Here is a 24,368-nt window from a genome sequence, read left to right on the forward strand (position 1 = left end):
TTTAAAAATAACAATGATAGAGTATATATATTAAATTCGTTAATTTAAATAGATTAAATTTGAGTGAGAGAGGAAAAAAAAATCAGATTTTTCTTTACCCTCTTAACTTTTCTTCCATAAAAAATATTTGTTTCCCCACTTTCTTTACCTTTTGCAAACTATTCTCGTGGACATTACTCAAGGTTACCCGAAAATGAAATGAGCATAGTTTCTCGTCCATAAGTTTACAATTGCTCGGTACACCTCCGTATTCCCCCAGATCTCAAATATTCAAACTTTTGTAAACTTATCGTGTCATTTAGATTGTTTATTTGTTTATTTGTTTATTTATTTACTTTTAATATTATATGGAATGGAATATTTTCTTGCAACTCGTTTTGGAGCCACCAATCCACTTACACTAGAACTACTCGGATCCCTATCTTGTGAAACTTGTCCGCGCAACGGCACTTCAATCATTGTCTAAGTATCTTCATTAGCATCCTAAAGATCCAACCAAATACTAAACTACCTCTGAACATAAAATGATAGAATGTGACATTTGTTAAATCTAAAAGGACTTAATTGTAAACCAACAAAAATAAAAATTAGAATGTTCATTTGGAACAACTAGATGCATCGACACATAATGGCAACATTAAATTTCCCAAATTGATACACCAATCCATATCGGCATATTAGTACTAAAGCATATAAACATCACGTAATATTCGCACAAAATTATCGACCAAACTCGCTATAGAAAGAGCTATTTTTTCATAAAATAATCACACCGCAACTCGCCCGCCAAAGATGCTCACGAGTTCACTTTTGAACCGTTCTCCTCAAGTTGATCTGAACAACCCAAGAGCCAAAGTGAATAAGATAACTAGTAAGTGTGAAGTAAGCCAAAGCTGATAAGCAAAGGGGAAACAAATTTCAGCAAGAAAGTCACAAGTATTTCAAAGAAACTAGAACTAATAGAAGAGTTGAGTGATTTAAAATGATTGATGTTGACCTAAGTGACCTAATATTGTCGTCGCAAGCCAAATGTAGCAAATAAGAAATATGCAATTTCATAGTGATTACAAATAACAAACAGGAGTCATACAGATATTGAACGAGTAAGGAGCATATGAAATATGTAGGAGCAACGAATAATTTTCATTGGATTTCATATGCAAAGTGTTGTAGCATCTAAAAACTTCCATGTCGATGTCTGAAGTGTAGCAGGTTCTATCCACGTGTAGTTGGATAACGAATTTAAGAGGCGGCATTCGTGCTTTTATGTGTAGCATTTTGCTTCACATACCCTTCACCCAATAGAAGGGAGTATTACATACATTCCAGTGGTCAAATAAGATCCAAATGTAAGTCAATCATAAGTCGGGAAGATATGTCTAGTTTAAGTTAGGAACTAAATGGAATTAGTTTCACTGAATTTAGATAATTATGTAGAGAAAATTAAATAGGAAAATATAGCTGCTGCATAAAGCAAACCTAAATCTGATAATGGAATTGGCCTAAACTTGTGAATTGATTAGAAGTATCAAACAATATGCAATTAAGAATAGTGATAAATTTAACAGAAGATGTTTCAAAAACAACAACACAAGAGAATTATGTATTCATTCAGCTAAATTGAAGATGACATACAATTCAAAGGGGCTATAAGGATGTGATATGAAAGATGAATGAAAGATAATTTGAATCATAGGTGTTTCTATTTTGATTGATCACCAAAAAGTAATGTGACAATGATCTCGAGTCTAGCTCAACCACTCGAGGTTTGTTCGGTGAGTCTCACTTCTCTTTGTTGACATGCAAATAAGAGGTTGAGGAATGAGATGCTTGCATACATTGTTTTGTCTGCGTGGGAGTATGGTTAGTTTTTAACCGCTTTGAGTTAGAACTTCTTTAGTTTATCTAGCAAGTTGGATATTGATAGTACGCATGCTCAAGCTCGAGGAGGAGGCTTAGAGTTGTGAGTCTCTAGTGTTAGCAGATTTAGTTCCACATGAAATGTTTTAGAATTATGGTTGTCTCCTAGAAATATTAGGTGTCTCTTTACGATAAGATTCAACCATACTGATGTGCTAGATATTAGGTGTTATACCTGAAAGAGCAAACCTGCAAAAGAAAGTGAAGTTTATGCTGCCAATGAAGAAATAATTACCAATCTCAAACTTGTGGAGGAGGAAAGGATTATCTAGAAACTAAAGTCTCACATAGATAGAAGCATGTTTGACTAAGAGGTAGAATTTTTATCCTCTCCTCACTTCTTTAGTCCTTCTAACATTATCTTTAACATAACCCCTAAAATCCAACGTTGTTAGAGATGAGGGGCTACTTCTGACACCATGTTTTATTCAAGATGAGAAAATTGTGAATCACTCGGTATTTAAGCATGTTTCACCTAGCAATGTGAGACTAAGATGTAGAGTTCTGTCGTCTCCTGCTCATTTCCTTACTACCCTTAACATGCCTATTATCTATTGGTATCAATCATATAGTACTGTACATGGAAACCTTATGAGACGAAGTTTTCATATCAAATACCTTGGCCATGATTAGATATCAACATCATTACACATCATTCTTGTCATTGGATTTACAAGATGATGTTGATGAGCAACACAACTGGAAAAGGCATAAATAAGAACAACTTTGATGTGCAGCCATGGCATGATGCCATGTAGCATCTTTGTGACAGTTTATAGAAGACATAAATATGAAGTTCTAACAGGCAAAGGCAGATGCTAGATATCAGAATTAACATACATTGAGTAGACGAACCAATACAAATGAAAATTGGCATTGAGTAAAATTGAAAATGCTAATTCTTATTAGGACAAACATCCAAGCGCAACTACATACGTATGGAACAGAAGCTATATCTACACACCTCGATCAAAGGACACTCAGCTTCCGGTCGACATATCCAACTCTGTTATTGCACACCTGTGCGTTCCACACATCACAATAGAGCATTTAAACCCAAGCTTACCAGTGTAATAAGTAATTCTTGTGAACTAACGATGGAAGAGATACCTGAGCTTGAAAACCAAAGTGTAGTTTGCAGAGAAAGTATGGGAAGAAAGATGAAGTTCCATTGTCCATCTTTCTTGCCTTTCTAGTTGAATTGAAACAAAGTTGAAAAACAATCAAACAAAACGAAAGCTCAAATTTTGCAGCAGCTTTAGCTCAGATTGAGTGCTCTCCTCCTTAATGTTCTGAACCCTCCCGTGAATCGTCGTCCTCCTCCTCCTCCTTCTGATGAGTCTGCTGCGACGGCGGCAGTCGCGGATGTTGTTGCAACTGCCGACCGCCGTCGGCGCCAGCGGCCAACCTCCCGGGTACCATCTGCTGATAGAACTGGTTCATGGCATGCGGATTCAAAACCCCAATTTGGGCATCTTGCGAGAGGCCAAGCTCCAGACCGGGTAACTGGTGTCCATGGCCTCCGAGCATCGATGCGAAACTCATTGATCCCAAATTGGGGTTGGGCAAATCGAGTCCGTGCGGCCCCATCCTTTGCACAAAGTTGCCGACGGAGCCATCTCCACCGCCCCCGGTTGTAAGGTTCGAGCTTGATGGGGAGGCGGCCGCCATCGAATGCAAGAATCCGTAATTGAATCCGCCTCCTAGCCCTGGCGGCGGCCACAAGCCAGGGTAAGACCTAGAGAGGCCTGCAGGCCCAACCAAGGCCCAGTTAGCCCGCGCCGCGGAGGCGCTTCCGTGACCTACCTCGTCCAGCTTTGGTTGGAGCCCGGCAAGGCCAGTGGAGCCATAACGGGACACAGAACCGACGGCGGCGACCGTGGCGAGAGCCGACGCCGGGATTGTTCCGGAGCCGGTGGCGGCGATGATGGAGGGCTCTGCTTGCTGCAGGAGCCACTGGACGGTCTCCCCGTCGGACTTGTGCCCCAATTCCCGCGTAAGCTGGAACACCCTGGCGGCGCACAGGGCGGGCATCCTGATCCTCCTCCCCCGGCCGTCAACTTTGGTGTGCCGATCCTTGTTGGAGCTCCTCTTGGGCGCAAGCTGCCTCCTTTGCTCCTCCGCCGCCGCCTCCGATCCCGTAGAAGGCAAAAGGTCGCTGCTTTGCGATCCCGACGAGGCCGTGGCGGAATCCCCCTTCTTCTGCTGAAACTTGGGGGCCTCCTGCGGCACCTTGGAATCCATCAAAGTGCGAGATGCCGACAGAGATAGAGGAAGACGAAAAAGGCAGGATTTTGGAGCCTGTGGCAGAGAGATGGAACCGAAGAGGGAGAAGAAGTGGCCTTCCCCGCCCTCTCCTCCAATGATTAGCCTTGCAAATTTACCATCGCTTTTACTCTTTCTCACGCTGTTAAGGATCAATTTCTAGCGAAGTGGACAGCTTGTTGGAGTGTCCCAATCCAGTGAGACTGTCTACTCTACGCGATTCATGTCCTCGACTTTAGATTTCTTTCTGCCTTTTGACTTGTTGTCCTCAATCTGCGACGGATGACGCCTAAATATTCCTTCCTCCAATTCAACTGATTGGATTCCCTGTCTCATGATGACTTCTACTGCCCTGTTTCCCTCTTTCCACCCTGTCTGTGATGTGATTGCTCAGAACAGTGAAGCTACACCACTTGGCAGAGATGAGCGATCGGCCCTTGTTGTGGACGATCTTTGCTGATTTTTCTTGTCCTTTCTTTGTAGATTTTCTCCGCCCTTTCTTCCACAGCAGACAGCTTCACAGGCGATACAGAAACGGGAAAATAGGTAGACGAAAATGACAGCAGCTTCTTGGTCATCCTTTCTGTGTTTGTGTGCGCCAAGCTTGAAGAAGGTCTCGAGCTCAAGGAAAATGGATCCATGTCCAGTCATCACAGTGACAATCTTAGCTTGATCTTGTAAAAAGTCCACACATCTTGATAAGATTTCACAAGAAGGATCGTTGATAGAGACATTAGGGAGAGGGAAGGCAGTAGGGTGGCATTAAAATAAGGCAAGCTTATCCACCAACTACATGATTGCCACACAATTTCTTTGACTATCATCTTGAGAAGATGAAGATAAAAGAAAGTTTTTTTTTTTCTTTCAATAATCTACTGCTCAAGTGCACAAGTGAAATGAGGAGGCGGTAGGGAGAGGTTAGGATAGATTTTCATGCAACGAGGATATGAATTTCAAAATGGTCCAACGTGGGGTGTCATGCTAGACCCATCTATACTTCTGAATTTATCTAATGATCGATTTATCAGATGGGGTCATTTATCTTTAAAATTAGTTGGATTGAATGCTCAGATAAAATTGTAAGAATTGAATAGATTGTAAGAATTGAATATTTATGAACAAATTTAATATTCAAATTTGATAAATATTTATTTGTATTTGTTCAATATACAAAAGATTAAATTTAAATAACGGACCTACCATTTAATTTATTCAATTCGATCTTGATTTTAAAATTTAAAATAGGATTAAATCGAACCGATTTAATGTACTGGAATATATGATTAAAAAAATCTTTAAAAATTCCTGATCTATGTAATCCCTAAAAATAAAAACACCATATAAGATAAAATAATATCCATGACTATTTAATAAAGAAGATAATTCAATTTTTTCCATCAATTTTTTTTTAAAAAATAAGTTTTTTAAAAATGTGGTCATGTTAAATACAATGGAACTAGTACAAGATTAATCATACATATTAATCATAAACATTCCGTGTATATAACTTATTCAATGAGAAATATTTGGTGGGCATAAAATATGTTGTCCTTGAGCATGTCACAGTCTAATAGGTTCTTGTGATGATAATTAAGTTGGGAATGAAACATCATGCCTAACATTAATGAGAATGATAAAACAAGCAAATAATTGTTCGCTAACAAAATTCTATGGATCACCCAACACAAGACTGCTAGTGAAGAGTTTCAAGTTAAACCCTGGAAGTGCCTAGCTTCCTCTCGAAGAGTCGACGCAGAAGATAAACTTGTAGAACACTGGCGCCGATTAGGGCCGCTGACTCGATAAGTGCCTTGTGAATTGCCCGCCGGCTCATGCTTTCGTTCACTGTGTACAGATATAGCGCCAATGTTAGGGTATCACTTCTATATATCTACTGAAATTATATATCAAACTAGGTGCATTCAAAAGGTTAGCTGGAAGTACTTTAGAAATTTTATGTCAAACAAGATTCAAGTATCACAAGCACTTCATCATCATCGTTGTTGTCATCAGCAAAAAGTTAATGCAGTTATTTAGAATTAATGTGGTATAAATTATTCATTCCGAGATGAGTATGATATTTAACCCTCCTAGCGAAGAATCTCATACTGAAGTATTCCTAAGCCAGATGATTGGCGAGATAATCACAACACAATCATACATCAGGTAGAAGAGGAAGTTTATTATGAGCAAGTGTGGCAATAAATTCATCAGGCATACCTATTGCTTGGCGATCAGTCTGAGCTTCCAACCAATGCTGTTCAAATTGTATATTATAAAGAGCTTCTTCTAGTTTTCCAATCTGCTCTAGTAGAGGTCCAAAATGCTCTGCACATGTTCAGCTCATGAAGTAATTATCGTGAGAAAGAAGATCACATTCATCACATGTTAAAGAAATTACCAACACAAGGCCAGTGATAAGTGTGTCTTACCGTCCTTCGCATGTTGCTCAAAGTATGAAAAGTGGCCAATATATACATCGAAATCAATGGTTTCATGGTACGGGGACTTATTTGTGAAGCAAAACCGATAAAGACCTCTCTTCTGAGCCATAAATTCAAACTTTTCACTTGTTTTGTCACGATAATCATGTATTTGAGCACCTGAGGGATCCTTTACCTGATATATCATGCAGTTACAGCGGCGGGGTTAAAATTATTACTATAATTGAGCACAAAGGAAAGCTCCATGCATCATAAGTTAATGACACAGGTACAATGGCACAACAAAGAAACTGCTCATCACATTTGAGGTGGTTATGCTGCAGGTTGTCTACCTTTGGTGAATTAATGTAGCTACTTCTATACAACTAGTGAATCTGATATGAATTAGACAAAGTTCTAACTTCAAACAGTTACAAGTTGGCACGACCACACTTCCTTACAAGTCATGATGTATCACAAACTCTGTAATATATTAATAACTCAAAGGCTCCACATCGTGTCATCCTGAGAAGATCCACAAATGGATATACTTTTCATCTCATGTTTGGCTTTCAGATTAATTGGCAATAAGTTCAAGTGTATTTGCAAAGAAAAAGTTTGATTAAGGTGCTTAAAATCTATTAAGTTGTTTGATGAAAATTAACTGAATTAGAATGTGGGAAATAACCAAAAAAGAATAAATTGGAAGAAATTTTATTAAGTAAAAGAAGCACCAGAACAAATTACCAGAAACTATAAAATAATTAATATGTTGAAATCAGCTAGTGAACTTTTTCAAGCTAAAGTAGAAAAGGCAGTGTCAAGAGCAGATGTAGAATTCAGTAGGTGGCATGTTTATGCTGAGTAAACCTATGGCATGATTTAGATGCCAGTTGGCATTAATATCAGCAAAAATAGCAATCCTGATACCGATCACAATTGATTTTAATCAACAGAGGTTTACCACACAAATAATATTTGGAGCTATAATTGCAGAGATCATTACTCTTATTAATTCCATAACTACTGTGATTGACTGATTGTGTATCATATTCACAATTATTATATGTGTGACGATATTTTCTATAGACTCTTGTAAACAGCTTGTATGAATGCTAAAACATTATTTGGTTAATGATTTGGTGAAGATGTTAGCAACTTAATCATGCATGGACATATGAGAGATTATGTGGAGAATTGTTAATTCACCACATGTTTCAGAACAAAGTGCAAAATCAATTTTGACAAGATTTGTGAGTATGAAATATATGTTGCTCCAATGTTGTTACACCAAATATTAGATGCAGTATTGGTGGGTAAATGTAATTCTGCATCAAGCTAAATGATATAAGATGTTGCTTTCGCAATGACTATATTTGACTTTAGCGCTTGACTGAGACAGTAGCTTGCTTTTTAGAATATCATGAAATTAAAAAAAAAATACATGTTAGGTCCATACACGTTAAAAAAATATAGGTCCATAACCCAAACAACGGTATCTGAATACAACCTAGATCCATGCATGTATTAGGTCTGCATACATTTATATATGCATTGATATGTGTTAGGTCCAAATACATGTTAGGTCTACATAAATACAACCTAGATCCATAACCCAAACAGTACAATATCTGAATATATCCTTCAACATCATATGGAACTTATAAACCATCTATATCCAGACCAAAATAAATTCAAAATTCAAGATATCTAATTTTGAACTTCTTTTGGACAAGAATAAGAGAGTGACTAGGTGTTTGAACATTGTGATTCATTCAATATCACTGCTCTTTTAAGTGCAAACAAAAAGTGCCTCTGTCATTTGAATGGAATCAAGATGGTCAGAAATGTAGGTTTAGAAGAAATAGTTGTACCCAAAAGACTAAAAGAAAGAAATTTAAATTCTAGTGTTCAGAGAAGCTCAAAGCATACCACAAGATCAACACCATCGTCGCTATAATGCCATGGAGTGTCTGCTTTAATCACAACAAATGAGACATGCATTGTATCTCCTTCGTATGGCACGGAATGAGAAAAACATTCCTCTCTATCTATCACAAATCTGATCCCAGAAGCAGGATACAGATGTAGGAAAATACCGAATAAAAAAGTGACAATGAATTTCTCAGAGAAGGCCAGCATCTGTAGACAAGAACAAGCAAATGCATCATCTGATACAACAAGTTGAATCTTTACAATGCACATACATTAAAGCAAAGAAGATTTGTTTTAACTACAAACAATCATTCACGAGATATTTACTACTGTGCAAACAAAGGCCCTATCAGAATCAATTATAATCTAAACCAGTCAAACCTTATCCATCTAAAAATGATTGGTAAAAGGAGGAATAGAATTAAGCATCCATCAGTTGATCACGAATGAGCATGAACTTGCAATAAGATAGGACAGCATTTATATACACAATATATGACCATATGACCATTCATTCTAGAAAGATAAAAGCTAAAAATGTATATTGAAAAAGAACTAGTATATTCAGCTAAGGTTAGAGATTATTAACATTAAATATTACAATGGATCATAAAAAAATCTAAAAACGAACCTTGTAACACACCATGTACTCATAAACATTAAGTTATTGTTCACTCTGAGCAACATTAATACTATCGATCTTATGGTTGCCACTTGATGAAATTTAGTTGCAAGATGAGAAGCTTTCCAAATGATCACCCCTCCCGGAATTGCTCAACAGCGAGCGCGTTTAAATATAAAGTTCTTATAGGGAATTCAACCAACTCCACCAAAGAGCACCTTGTTATTTAGAGTACATACTTCCATATAAGATATTTTACTTCAAGGTCTCAGTCACACTTTTGTTGATTCAGTGTGTGTTTCATTTCACTATTTCCCATGCAGTTTAGAAGTATTTTAGGAGACCTTTTTCGAACTCTCTACCCAATGATTACTCCTTAACTTGTCAAACAAGGTCCCATCGTGCCCACCAGCTTCTGCTTGGTTTGTCCTTGAACCATATAGCTACTGAAGGATCATAATATGTAACATAAAATACCCAAGTCAAACATAAAATACCCAAGAACATTAAGGTGGTGTTCTGTGTTCGCTTTGACCGATATCTCACACTATCAGTCTCACAGTTTTGCCCTATGATGAAATTTGGCTCTTAGACGAGGAGAAAGTGAGGAGCTTCTTGAATGGTCACTCATCTCAGAATTGCTCGGCATTGAGCAAACTTGGCTATAGAGTCCTTATTAAGAATTCAACTAACTGCATCCAAATGTGACTCATTATTTAGAATACATAATTAATCAATTTAAAGTAATTTACGCTCATGATTCAGTCACAATTTTCCTGGTTTAACGTGCATTCTTGGTTCATTCGTACCCTAGCATCCTAGGAGTCTACTGCACCTCATCCAAGTTCTCTACCTCAGAGATACAAGGGTACAGCAAACCTTCATGCACACGCTTCAGAATGATATATTAAAAGTGTGGTAAGACAAAAATACCAATTATTTCTAGACATCCAACCTTTACCAAAACCAAGAAAAAAAAAAGGAGGCAGCTTCACAAAATTAGGGTTACAAAGGGCAAAATTTGATAGATAGACAAATGGAAGATATGAAGGGAATTCGACCTCCAACAGTCAGTGTTAACAACCGATGAAAGAATTTGTATGTTAAATAAGAACCCAGACACCCGAGTTCAACAACTTATTTGAATCGATCGCACAACCAACAACAGCAAGAAATTCATACAGCACAGATTCTGATAACAAAATTGATGCAGATCAAACAATACACGACCCTAGATCTACTGAAGATTACGAATCAAAAACAATATTAAGTGAGGAGCACAGAACGACTCGTATCAGCGAAATCCGAAGAAGATAGCTACGGATCATAATTTGGAGACAAATACATGGTCCAAGACCTCATACACACAAGAAACTCCGTTAACTTACTAATTAATGATTTACAAGGACTCTAAATCGCAGATCTAAATCAAATACCTTGCCGTGGAGAGGAGAAGAAAGCTGAACGGGTAGAGTCGAGGCAGATCCACAGATTCTCAACGTGCAGAAGACGTACGAGGTTCGATCGCAAACCGAGGAATATCGTCGGAGAAAACGGCGGTGGCGGAGGAAGTCGGCGTGGACTGCGCCTCGTAGAAACACGAATAAAACGTAAGTTAGAATAAACTTCAGTTTTATTAAAACCTATAAATTCTAATTTATGACAAATTTGCCATAAAGGATGCTATATATTTCATCAACAATTTATCAAAAGGTGCATGTTGTAGTTATCAAAAAACACATTTTTAAATACATTTTCTATTTTACCTTTTTAACAATTTGACTTTTTCTATCGTTTTTTTTCTCCATTATATTTCTCTTTTTTCTCTTTTTTTATCGACATGTAGAACATATGAATAATATTAGTTAATTTTTTAATAATATTTTAATATACTTAAAAAATAAAAAAAATAAACAATAAATAGTATATTTGAACTCCTTGTAATTTCAGAAATCCACTAGAACTAAAATCAGTGTAATCGCAGTTCTCTAGGTCGATCAGTGGGTTTCGATGAAAATCTACTAATGAACCTAGAGAGCTCCGATTGCACCCATTTCAGTTTCTATGGATTTTTGAAATTACAAGGAGTTCAAATATGATGTTCATTATTTATTTTGACTTTTCATGTAAAATGAAAGATTCATCAAAAACACCCACATTGGGCTGATATGGAATCATATCAGGCCCAACGTGGGCTTGATATCATTCCATATCAGGCCCAACGTGGGCCTGATATGGAATATATCAGGCTCAACGTGGATTTTTTTTGTTGATTCTTTGATTTTATATATTAACATTTATGAAAAGTCGAAATAAATAATGGACATCATATTTGAACTCCTTGTAACATCAGAAATCCATAGGAACTGAAATGGGTGCAATTGGAGTTCTCTAGATCCATTAGTGGGGTTTGGTCCATTATTTATTTCAGCTTTTCATAGATATTAATATATAAAATCAAAGAATCGGCAAAAAAGTCCATGTTGAGCTTGATATGAACTCATATCAAACCCAACATGGGTCTGATATGAAATGATATCAGGCCCACGTTGGGCCTGATATGATTTCATATCAAGCCCAACATGGGTCTGATATGAAATGATATCAGGCCCACGTTGGGCCTGATATGATTTCATATCAAGCCCAACGTGGGTCTGATATGAAATGTTCCAAATGTATGTATCCAAGTCGTTCCTGGTAGTACCTCTGAGATTATAGATATTGGGACACACAATCTTGGGATGAATAGTTAGGTATGAGTGGATTACTATTTGTCAGTTTGAATTTCAGCACTAGACTAACTAAATTTCTGGTTATGAAAAGTCAATGCAGCCATGATTCAAGACAAGCAAAATGTTGCATTCTTAACTATTATTGTATTCTTTGGTGCAGTACAATGTCACATAATGATCTCCTCATACATTAGTTGCTTCCGGAAATCTGTAATGTTATGATACAAGAATATTTGTTGTGGATTACGATCCTCAGTGTTATATTTTTAGGACATTTTTACTTTATGATAAGATAATTGCAGAATCTTATGTATTTGTATTTGTATTGAGACAGCAAAACCATGATTGTGAATTTAGTTTTAAAAATAAGGGAATATTGATCAAATTTTTTTACTTTTCTTCCAATAAATATAGGAAAATTTGAAAAGTATAAATAATATAAAATTGAGTACCTACAAATTATACATTAGTCTGTCATATTTTTATGACAAAATCATTCAGCAACCCTTTACCTTTCTTGTGTATTAAAATAACTATGTGTCGTTAAAGGTGCTATTAATCCTCATTGATAGAGAACCTAAATTTTTGTTTATATGTCAGTTGGGTCTCATATGATTTCATATCAGGCCCATATTGAGCCTGATATGATTCCATATCAGGCCTATGTTGGGTTTTTTTTACGATTCTTTGATTTTATATATTAATATATATTAAAAGCCGAAATAAATAATGGACATCATATTTGAACTCCTTGCAACATCAGAAATCCATAGGAACTGAAATGGTGCAATCAGAACTCTATAGGTCTATCAGTGGGTTTTGACCAAAATCGATTGATGGACCTAGAGAGCTCCGATTGCACTCATTTCAGTTTCTATGGATTTTTGATGTTGCAAGGAGTTCAAATATGATGTTTATTATTTATTTTGACTTTTCATAGATGTTAACATGTAAAATTAAAGAATCAACAAAAAACCCCATGTTGGGTCTGATATGGACTCATATCAGGCCCAACGTCGGTATTTTGACGAATCTTTCATTTTACATGTTAACATTTATGAAAAGTCAAAATAAATAATGAACATCATATTTGAACTCCTTACAATTTCAGAAATCCATAGAAACTGAAATGGGTGCAATCGGAACTCTTTAGGTCCATCAAAAGGTTTTGATCGAAACTCACTAATCGACCTAGAGAGTTCCGATTACACTTATTTTAGTTCTAGTGGATTTCTGAAATTATAAGGAGTTCAAATATGTTATTCATTGTTTATTTTTACTTCTTCAAATGTATTAAAATATTATTAAAAAATTGACTAATGTTATTCATATGTTATGATACAAAAAAAGAGAAGAGAAAGAAGAAAAAGAAATACAGTGTAGGAAAAAAAAATGATAGAAAAAGTTAAATTGTCAGGAGGATAAAATAGGAAATGTACTTAAAAAAATATGTTCTTTGATAAATATCAAAATAACTTTCGATAAATTTAGATCTTTACATGCACCTTTTTGGTAAATTGTTGATATTTCATTAATGTCAAATCAGCGCCCTTTTTATCAAAAAAAAAATGTCCAAATAAACTTTTTAATGACATTTTATAAAAAAAAAAACTTTAAATTGTTATTATTTTTTATTTTAAAATATTTTTTTACTTTTATTTTTAAGTTTTTTATATGAACTTTTCTTTATACATTAAATTTATGCTGCGGACGAGGAGTTCCTGCGGATTGCGGAACTCGTCCGCGACAACTGCATTTTAATATTTTCTTTTAATTATTTTTTTTTAAGTTGTAGATTATAATATTAAATATAAAAAAAATTAAATTAATTCTTAAAAAAAAAAAAGATAGATCCGTTACTTTGGTAATCCCCTAGTGTTGACCCCACGAATATGGAGGGAGGTTTATACAATACACAGGCTATATGCGTATGGCGGAATAAATCCCAGGTTGTCATTTCTTTTTAAAGATATACATAGAGGGTGTCCAGTAGCGTAATCAGGATTTTAAACAAGAAGGGATGATTTTTAAAATTTTAAATATTAGTATAGATAAATTTCCACTCTCTAAAAGTTTAAATTTCGAATTCAATAAATTAAAATGAATTCAAATTTGAAAATTTTTTAGTTTCACCCTTGATTTTAGTTAAAGCAACGATCTATCAATTCTCATACCTTATCTATGACTCAAAGTCAAAGAATCATTTAGGTGGAAAAGGCAAAGGAGAATACTTGATTAGCAAATAAAAACATGAATATGAAAATTTGACACTATATTTTTTTTTAACACTTAAATTTGTAACGAAAAATATCAAACAAGAAAATTTCACCATAATCAAAATGTGTTTGCTGTTGAGAATTGGTGTAGCGACGATGATGACACTCGTAGCAAACAATGGCAGTGCTGGCAATAATATCGTGTGTTGACAATAATGTGGGCGGTAGTGGAAGAGGGGAAACACAAGGAAAAAATAAAAACATGATATTGAAGACAAATAAAAAAAAAAGAGGGAGGGATAGGGGAAAAAGAAATCAGGTGAGAGAAAAAAATAAAACATGATTAGTTTTTCATTATATTTTTTTAATATAAAAGTCCATAAAATTTTAAAATTTATAATTAAGTTTTTTTTTATTTTTTTCCCAATGTATAATTTTTTTTCTCAAAATTCAGGGGGTGCAGTCACATCCCCAAAACTACACCTAGCTACGCCCATGAGGGTGTCCATAGGTCAACATTACTCTTTCCTTTTACATATATACCAAATTGATATATGAGCGAGAAGTGAGTATAAAAATGTTAGTCATCTAGATGAATTTTCATGAACATTTTTTGATTTATCTTAGTGGTCGGTGAAAAATTTCTGTAAAATTAAATCGATCACCTCCCATATTAGTTAGTTTCGAAGAGTTCAATATCTGGATTACCAAAAAAAATATAATATTTACTAATAAACTTTATGAATCCTATTTATTAATAAAATTAGTAACAATATGATGAATAAATAAAATAAAATAAACGAATAAATTTGTATGGTAAAACTTAAAATCTAATCAAATAAGTTTTAAAATAGAAAATTTTAAAGCAATCAAATAAGTTTAAACTAAGAATTTGATAATATTTAAATAAGTCAAGTTCAAGTCAAAATTAAACTAAGAATTCAATAACATCAAACAAAACGAACTAAGCTCAAGTCAATGATGGACTTGGTTCGATTACTTTGGATCCTTTTCAAATAAACTTAAATATCATAAAACTTGACTCGACGTATTTATTTACGACCCTAGGAATAAGCTTAAATATTATATATGGATGACTCTACTAATAGGCTTATATTTCTTGATTGAGTGTACCCATGGTTAACATTACTCTTTCCTTTTATATATATATCAAATTGATATATAGGTGACCCTCAGAGTTCAAGATTCTTGTGTTTAGGAGCAAATTTGGTGCATGAGTTGGTAAAAAATTATATATATTTATTCAATATATTATAAAGTCAATTAAATAAATAAATTTGAATAATCTGTTAAACTAAAAACTCATTAAAAAAGAAGGATATTTTTCTCTAATGAGAAATGAACATCAGAATATTAGTCATCTGAATGAATCTCCATGAACATTTTCTAATTTATCCTATTAGCCACTAGAAAACTTCTGTAAGATAAAACTGATCATCTCCCGGATTGATCAATTTCGAAGAGCTCAATATCTAGATTATCAAAAAAAAAAAATAGTATTTATGAATAAACTTTATGAATCATGTCTATTAAAAATAAACTATTAACAATACCATAAATTAAAAAAATTAAAATGAAGGAATAAATTTGTATGATAAAACTTAAAAACTAATCAAATAAGTATAAAAATATAAAATTTTCAAACCAGCAAATAGGTTTAAGTTAAGAGTTTGATAATATTTAAATAAATTAAGATTAAGTCAAACTTAAACTGAGAACTCGATAACATCAAACGAACTAAGCTTAAATTAATGATGAGCTTGGTTGATTACCTTAGGTCCTTTTCAAACAAACTTAAATATTATAAAACTTGACTCGACGTATTTGTCTACGACTATCAATGAGCTTAAATATTATAAAATCCCTCGGGCACGACGAGATAGTCAGAGGTGCGACAGTTGAATCTCAACATCGAGAGTTCGATTTTCTAGCAGTGCATTTATCAAACACTTGCGGTGCTCAAAATCCCGATGTACTGGGTTGTGGATCAATTCATCTACTAGATTTACTTGATAGATGATCCTGTCCGAATCGCCGAACCAAAGGACGCTGGGCACGTGGCGCACTCCTAGTCGATGGTGTAGGCCTCCGTCTGGTCACACGAATCTCCGGCGAACCTGCACAGAAATCGGGCCGGGAAGGGGTTCCCGGCGGCGACCCTCCGACGCTCAAGTCAGGTAAGCGGACAGCAAAAGGTGGCTCCGAATATCCAAGAACGCGTACCTCCAGCGAAGGAAGAGGCTCTTTATATAGAGCGGTGAAAGAATCAATGCACGTCCACCGAGGCGCATACGTGTCCGCAGCCCATACCTCGGTATGTACCTGTCAGAGAGCTTACCTGACACCATACTGCTACAGTTCAATCACGTCTTCGATGGGACAACAGAACACCTTGTTGTCAGACTTAGGGTATGACCTAGCCATAGGACTTGACGGCTGTCAGAAGATGTTCCTATCCTTCACCCACTGCCCGGCCGGGACGTCCGTCCGGTCGGTCGGCGCGAAGAGCGTCGTCCGGACGGCCTTAATTCCCGGCGCCAGCCGGCCGGCGCGCCCATTATGTCCTGCCTTCTCTTAGGCCTTCCGCTCGGTCATTTACTACTTCATTGAGCGTCGGAACCCCGACCCCTGTCAGGGCGTCTTTCACTATCAGACGTGTACGGGCAGGCCGATCGGCCTGCCCTTTTGTCATACGTCCGGTCGGCTCACCCTTCTTCGACGGACCACCTGGCCCTCTGACCTCCACGTGGCAGACCCCTCGTTAGGGGGTCCCGGGCTCTTACCACCGGATCACTTGCCTCCCCCTCAAGTCTAGTCGAAGGAGGCGAAGTCCGACTGACTGGACTGCCGATCTGACTAAGCAATGATTGCTGCATTGGGCCGCTCGGCCAGGCGTAAGGATGCTTATCCATTCGGCGGTATCTTGCCCATGCCTTGTGTTTTCTTGGAATCCATGTCCGATGCTCTCCCCTATCACCCATCACGTGCGCTGCGCACGGTAAGGGGAGTTCATTAAATGCGGCCAGTATCCTGCTGACACGTGGTGATTGTGCGTTTGTCAGCGTATGGCGGTGGCGTCACTTCCGATGGGACATCCGCCGTTTGTAATGAACGGCTGGATGATGACCTCGTTATCAACGACCTGGATCGGACGGTGGAGGTTGCTCCCGGGCGGCGATATAAAGCTCACGACTCCGTTTCCGCCGCATTGTTGGTTCCTCCTCCTCCGGCGCTCCTCTGCCCGTCTCTCGATATTTAACGTCGGAGCTCGACGGTCTTCCGCTCGGACGTTTATAGACGCCGGCTCGTCTCTCGATATTTAACGTCAGAGCTCGACGGTCTTCCGCTCGGACGTTTATAGACGCCGGCTCGTCTCTCGATATTTAATGTCGGAGCTCGACGGTCTTCCGCTCGGAAGTTTTTAGACGCCGGCTCGTCTCTCGATATTTAACGTCAGAGCTCGACGGTCTTCTGCTCGGAAGTTTATAGACGCCGGCTCGTCTCTCGATATTTAACGTCGGAGCTCGACGGTCTTCCGCTCGGACGTTTATAGACGCCGGCTCGTCTCTCGATATTTAACGTCGGAGCTCGACGGTCTTCCGCTCGGACATTTATAGACGCCGGCTTGTCTCTCGATATTTAACGTCGGAGCTCGACGGTCTTCCAGGTTAATTTCGACGCTGCCGATCGGCGAATCCATTGGCCATCCTTTGCATTAATTTTGCTTCCTGCATTACAAGGACATGGGCGACTAACATATACAAAAATGATTTACATTCGTGCACCTTTCACCCCGCTCGATAAGGCTGGAGATGATTCGCACTCCACGGTCGATCCAGCTGCCGCCCGTCTTCATCCTCCAAATAATATGCTCCCGATCGGAGCTTCTCAATAACCTTGAAGGGGTCCGCCCAGGGAGCTTCTAACTTGCCGACATCGCCGACCGGCTTGACTTTCTTCCAGACCAGATCGCCGACCTGGAATGATCTGGGGATTACACGGCGGTTGTAATTTTGCTTCATCCGCTGCCGGTACACCATCAGCCGAACGGACGCCTTGGCTCGCTCCTCGTCGACCAAATCCAGCTCCATGTTCCTTCGTTCGGCGTTGCCATCATCATAACTCTGAATCCGGACGGACTCGACGCCGACTTCGACCGGAATAACTGCCTCGCCACCATACACCAAATGGAATGGTGTGACGCCCGTCCCTTCCTTCGGAGTCGTCCGGATGGCCCACAAGACGCCCGACACTTCATCCGGCCAACTTCCTCCCAAATGGTCGAGCCGAGCTAGCAGAATACGAAGAATTTCCCGATTGGCCACTTCGGCTTGACCGTTGCTTTGGGGATAAGCCAGGGACGTGAAGTGTTGTTCGATGCCGTAACTCTTGCACCAATCCTCCAGCGCCTTCCCTGTGAATTGCCGTCCGTTGTCGGAAATTAGTCGGCGAGGGATGCCGAACCGACAAATGATGTGTTGCCATATGAACTTTTTGACTATTTGTTCGGTGATCCTGGCTAGCGGCTCGGCCTCCACCCACTTGGAAAAATAATCTACCGCCACTAGTAGAAATTTCCGTTGTCCGGTCGCCATAGGAAATGGACCAACGATATCCATTCCCCACTGGTCGAACGGACACGAGACTGCAGATGCCTTCATTTCCTCGGCCGGTCGGTGGTAGAAGTTATGGTACTTCTGGCATGAAAGGCACGTCGACACGGTCCGAGCGGCGTCTGCTTGTAAAGTCGGCCAAAAGTACCCGGCCAGGAGGATCTTCTTGGCCAACGATCGTCCGCCCGGATGCCCTTCGCACGATCCTTGATGTACTTCTTGGAGGATGTAAGCCGAGTTCTCCGAGCTCACGCATTTCAACAACGGGCGTGAGAAAGCCTTTTTGTAAAGCTGATCGCCGATAAGTGTGAACCGACCGGCTCTCCTCCTTAGCAGCTGAGCTTCATACTCATTGGATGGTGTGGCGCCCGAGCGGAGGAACTCTATGATGGGTGTTCTCCAGTCGCTCGGAATCGTGAGGCCTGCCATCCGGTCGACATGCGCCACCAACAATACTTTTTCAATTGGCTGCTGAATGGCGATCGGCGTTATTGAGCTCGCGAGCTTAGCTAACTCATCGGCCGCTTGATTTTCTGCTCTGGGTATCTTCTGAACAATAACTTCTCTAAAATCGGCTTTGAGCTTTTCGAAGGCTTCATCGTAGAGCTTGAGTCGGGCATTATTAATTTCGAAGGTACCCGAGAGCTGCTGAGCGACCAACTGCGAATCTGAATGAAGCGTTACCCGACCGGCTCCTACATGCCGGGCAGCCTGCAAGCCAGCTATGAGGGCCTCATATTCTGCTTCATTGTTGGTAGCTTTATAATCCAGCCGGACGGATAAGTGCATCTTTTCTTCTTGAGGGGAGAGCAACAATATTCCAATTCCGCTCCCGAGCCGAGTGGACGACCCATCCACATATATTCTCCACATAGCTTCCGGCTCCGGCCTTTGCACCTCAGTCACGAAATCAGCCAAGGATTGCGCTTTGATCGCCGAGCGGGGCTGGTATTGGATATCGAACTTGTTGGTGCGGTTAGCACTAACGGTCTAACTCAGGTTTTGATGAATGACAAATCAGGTTAAGTTAGGTTTGTTGTTGTCTGACACTTTTATCAAGTGTGCAGGAAAAGTCCAGCTAGGTCGACGGGCTGACCGGATAGCTGGCAAGAAGTCCAAGCGGGTCGACGGGCTGACCGGACGCTTGGCGAGAAGTCCAGCTAGGTCGACGGGCTGACCGGATAGCTGGCGAGAAGTCCAGAATGGTCGAAGGGCTGACCGGACGCTTAGAAGTCCAAGCAGGTCGACGGGCCGACCGGATAGTCGGTCCAATGGTCGAACTGACCGGACGTCGGCGGGTAAGTAAGGTAAGTCACCGGAGGGGAGTGACTTGGCGCGCTCCCGGGAAGGGAACATTAGCGCCGATCCGGCTTAGATCCATTTCGGATATCTAAGTCGAGATCGTGACTAGATTCCGGCCCCTAAAGACGGAATCTAAGTCATACTCTTTCTTATCCATCTATTGAACTTTAATCGTGCTAACAACTGTTTTACAGATACATATTTGCCTCGGACTAACCCTGTTTTGCGGGAAAAGGAGCTCGAAACAAGGTGGTCCGGCGCTGAGGTCCGGCGCCGGAAGGATCCGGCGCCGAAGGCAAATTTCATCCACGAGTCGCCGCCACGGAGCATCATGGTTCGTCAGCTACGTCACGTTGCCGGCCTTAAGGGATCCAGGCGCCCGGGACAGCATATAAAAGAAGCCTCAGGTAGGAGCTTCAAACAAATCAAGTCTGCACTGAAAACTTACTGCTTGCTCTGCTGCTCTACGCTCCTGCGACGCCACGAGGCTATTTCGACAAAGCACTTTCTTAAAGTCTAACTCTTCTTCTCCTGTCGGTATTTTATTTCTGTCAATTCTTGTACTTATTTGTAATCTTCATTCGAATTGATAGTGATTGCCCAACGAAAGTACTCACGGAGTACGGGCCTTCGAGTAGGAGTCGTCACAGGCTCCGAACGAAGTAAAAAACACCTGTGTCTATTTTAGTTTTCCGCTGCGTTTATACTCATCTTTATCGAATCGATATTCACCCCCCCTCTATCGAATCCAACGGTCTTACAAGTGGTATCAGAGCAGGTACCGCTCTGATTTGGTGCAACCACCAATCAGACAGGGGGTGGAAAAAATTTTTTAATTCCAAACTAATATTATTATCTTTTTGGAAGATTTTTTTCCCGTTGCACTTAAAATCTAAATTGGTACAACACCAACTTAGAGTTTCTATTTTTCCCCGCACTGCTAATCCAAGACGAAGTCTTGGGATTTTCTTTTTCCAGTTAATTTAGTGTATGCAGGATAAGATGTCTCAACAAGAAGGCTTCAGCACAGTACGTCCTCCCCTATTCAACGGGGATGATTTTTCGTACTGGAAGAGGAGAATGGAGGTCTACATGAAGACAGACTACGACCAATGGATGAGCGTTACAAAGGCTTACAAAATTCCAGTAGACAACTCCGGGAAAATAGTAGACCCTGAAGAATGGACAAATGATTTAAAGAAAAAGGCATCAATTGAAAACAAAGCCATCAATACTCTACACTGCGGACTAACACGAGAAGAACTGAACCGGGTTGGACCGCATGAAAACGCTAAGGAGCTTTGGGATAAACTGATCGAGCTGCACGAAGGAACAAGCGACGCGAAGGTAACAAAAAGAGATTTGCTGTTAAATAAAATTTTTAATATAAAATGCAGGAAGGAGAAACGGCAAGTCAGCTCCACGCGAGGGTCAAAGATATCCTCGACGGTCTCCACGCGATAGGCCACCAAATGGAGAACCGAGACTTAATAAGGTACGCGTTAAATGCTTTTCCGCGAAATAATTTATGGGCATCAATTGTAGATGCCTACAAAATTTCAAAAAATTTATCTAAATTAAAATTGGATGAACTCTTCTGTGAATTAGAACTTCATGAGCAAACTAACGCCGGGGTCGAGAAAGGTGTAGCTTTATTTGCAGGTTCCTCTAAAGAAAAGAAGAACAAACCCGAATTCGAAGAAGATTCCGATCAAGACTCTGAAGACGAAGAACACCTGGTGAACCTGGTAAGGAAAATGTTCACCAGGAAAAAGAGAAGCTTCAGCAAACAGGATCTTCAGAAGATCAGTTCGCCAGCCGACTCAAGAAATGTCACATGTTTCGGATGTAACAAAAAGGGGCACTACAAGAATGAATGCCCAAGATTGAAACTTGACAAACCAAAGTCAACAAAGAAGAAAGCCCTCAAAGCAACATGGGACGATTCCTCCTCAGACGAATCGGAAGGAGAAAGGCAAAAGCACCAAAGTCACCTCGCGCTGATGGCTCGTGAAGCTGAAACGGAAGACGAATCAGAGGAATCGGAAGACGGGTCCGAACCCGAATCAAGCCACGAGTCCGCACTCGTTTCCGAAGGTTCCGAAGAGGTATACCTAAACTTAAATCGTAAATTCTTTAGAATTATCTCGTGTTTAAATAAAAAAGTAGTTAAGTTGGAAAATGAAAATAAATCGCTTCTTGAGGAAAATCAAAACCTCAAGGAACAATTAAAAAATTCGAATCCAACTCAAGATCAAACACTTGAGGAGGAGAATTTATCATTAAAAAATGAAATTAATAAGTTAAAAGAATTGTTGGAAAAATTCACAACAAGATCTAAAAATTTAGATTTAATTCTAAATAACCAAAAGGCATGCTATAATAAAACCGGACTTGGATATAAGTCAAACTCAAACAAAACCTTTAAATCATTATTAACCCAACACAAAGCAACTAAACAAGCTTGGGTCCCGAAAGCGTGCTTAACCACGCAAGTAGGACTTAATCAATTCTATATACCTAAAGATAAAATACATTATATAAACTTGAATAAATCAGATCAAAAACTAAAATATAAATTGAACTTAAAATCAAAATTCAAAACTCAACAAAATTTAGATTATCACCAAGTTGATTATAACTATAAAAAGAATCGACACAAACCCAAAATCTAAATTAAGGGCCAATAATTCAGGGGGAGGCTCCAGAATAGCTGGCACCTCCAAAACTAACATACCCGACAGGGTAACCCAAAACAAACTAACCCGACAGGGTAATTAGGATTAGTAAAAAGAGACCAAGTTTAACTTGACTCATGGTACTGGTGAAGTTTTTGGATGATAGTACGTTAGGGAAGCTTGGGCATCGCATGTCTAGAAAGATATGGCTTCGATCTGGTGCATTTGGCCAAGTGGAACTGACCGAAGCTACCCTTAAACGAATCCTAACCAGTTAGACCAAGATTTAGTACTAAGTTCCGTGGATAGGACTATTCGGAAAACTTCGAAAGGTTGGTTACTTCTAATGATGTCCATGAGACTCACCAAGCTTAGAAGTTTATCTGAAGAATGCCTATTTGTGGAAACCAAAGCTAAGTCTGAATCTAACACTAGTTAAACCAAAACTCTATAATCAAACCAAGTTCATCTCACAAAACCATAGGTTTCCCTGATTGATAATATAGTTCGGGTGAGATGAATAAGGCTTTAAAATTAGTTTCAAAAATTTTAAACTTAAAAATTATTTTCAAAATTTTAAACTTAAAAATCATTTTCAAAATTTTAACTTAAAAATTTCAATTTTAAACTTAAAAATCATTTTCAAAATTTGAACTTAAAAATTTCAATTTTAAACTTAAAAATCATTTTCAAAATTTTAACTTAAAAATTTCAATTTTAAACTTAAAAATTATTTTCAAAATTGTAAACTTAGAAATCATTTTCAAAATTTTAACTTAAAAATTTCAATTTTAAACTTAAAAATTATTTTCAAAATTGCAAACTTAAAAATCATTTTCAAAATTTTAACTTAAAAATTTCAATTTTAAACTTAAAAATTAATTTCAAAATTTTAATCTTAAACTTAAAAATTAATTTCAAAACTTTAATTTTAAACTTAAAAATTATTTTCAAAATTTTAAACTTAAAAAATTAATTTCAAAACTTTAATTTTAAACTTAAAAATTATTTTCAAAATTTTAAACTTAAAAATTAATTTCAAAATTTTAAACTTAAAAATTAATTTCAAAACTTTAATTTTAAACTTAAAAAATTAATTTCAAAACTTTAATTTTAAACTTAAAAATTAATTTCAAAACTTTAATTTTAAACTTAAAAATTATTTTCAAAACTTTAAACTTAAAAATCATTTTCAAAATTTTAACTTAAAAATTTCAATTTTTAACTTAAAAATTTCAATTTTAAACTTAAAAATTAATTTCAAAACTTTAATTTTAAACTTAAAAATTAATTTCAAAACTTTAATTTTAAACTTAAAAATTAATTTCAAAATTTCAATTTTAAACTTAAAAATTAATTTCAAAATTTTAATTTTAAACTTAAAAATTAATTTCAAAATTTTAATTTTAAACTTAAAAATTATTTTCAAAATTTTAAACTTAAAAACTAATTTCAAAAATTTTAATTTTAAACTTTTCAAAATTTAATTTTAAACTTAAAAAAAAATAATTTCAAAACTTTAACTTTAATTTAAAAATTATTTTCAAAATTTTAAACTTAAAAATTAATTTCAAAATTTTAATTTTAAACTTAAAAATTTTTTTCAAAATTTTAATTGTAAACTTAAAAACTATTTTCAAA

The 24,368-nt window shown here is 37.7% G+C and overlaps 2 protein-coding genes across 2 annotated transcripts; both read right to left on the reverse strand.

The window, feature by feature from the left end:
- Nucleotides 1–614: 614 nt before the first annotated feature.
- On the reverse strand, nt 615–4,442 carry LOC122043028 (transcription factor TCP20-like). The gene is made up of 3 exons (XM_042603468.1): nt 3,031–4,442; nt 2,885–2,940; nt 615–834 (listed from the first exon to the last, which is right to left on the reverse strand). Exon 1 carries the CDS (start codon nt 4,162–4,164, stop codon nt 3,205–3,207), a length of 960 nt encoding a protein of 319 aa, XP_042459402.1. The 5' UTR covers nt 4,165–4,442; the 3' UTR covers nt 615–834; nt 2,885–2,940; nt 3,031–3,204.
- A 1,223-nt stretch (nt 4,443–5,665) lies between these two features.
- On the reverse strand, nt 5,666–10,806 carry LOC122043029 (transmembrane emp24 domain-containing protein p24beta2-like). The gene is made up of 5 exons (XM_042603469.1): nt 10,602–10,806; nt 8,541–8,750; nt 6,618–6,804; nt 6,406–6,513; nt 5,666–6,030 (listed from the first exon to the last, which is right to left on the reverse strand). The coding sequence occupies exons 2-5, from the start codon at nt 8,748–8,750 to the stop codon at nt 5,897–5,899; spliced, it is 639 nt and encodes a 212-aa protein (XP_042459403.1). The 5' UTR covers nt 10,602–10,806; the 3' UTR covers nt 5,666–5,896.
- Nucleotides 10,807–24,368: the final 13,562 nt, after the last annotated feature.

This window comes from Zingiber officinale, chromosome 2A (assembly GCF_018446385.1).
Source record: "Zingiber officinale cultivar Zhangliang chromosome 2A, Zo_v1.1, whole genome shotgun sequence".
Lineage (NCBI taxonomy): Eukaryota > Viridiplantae > Streptophyta > Magnoliopsida > Zingiberales > Zingiberaceae > Zingiber > Zingiber officinale.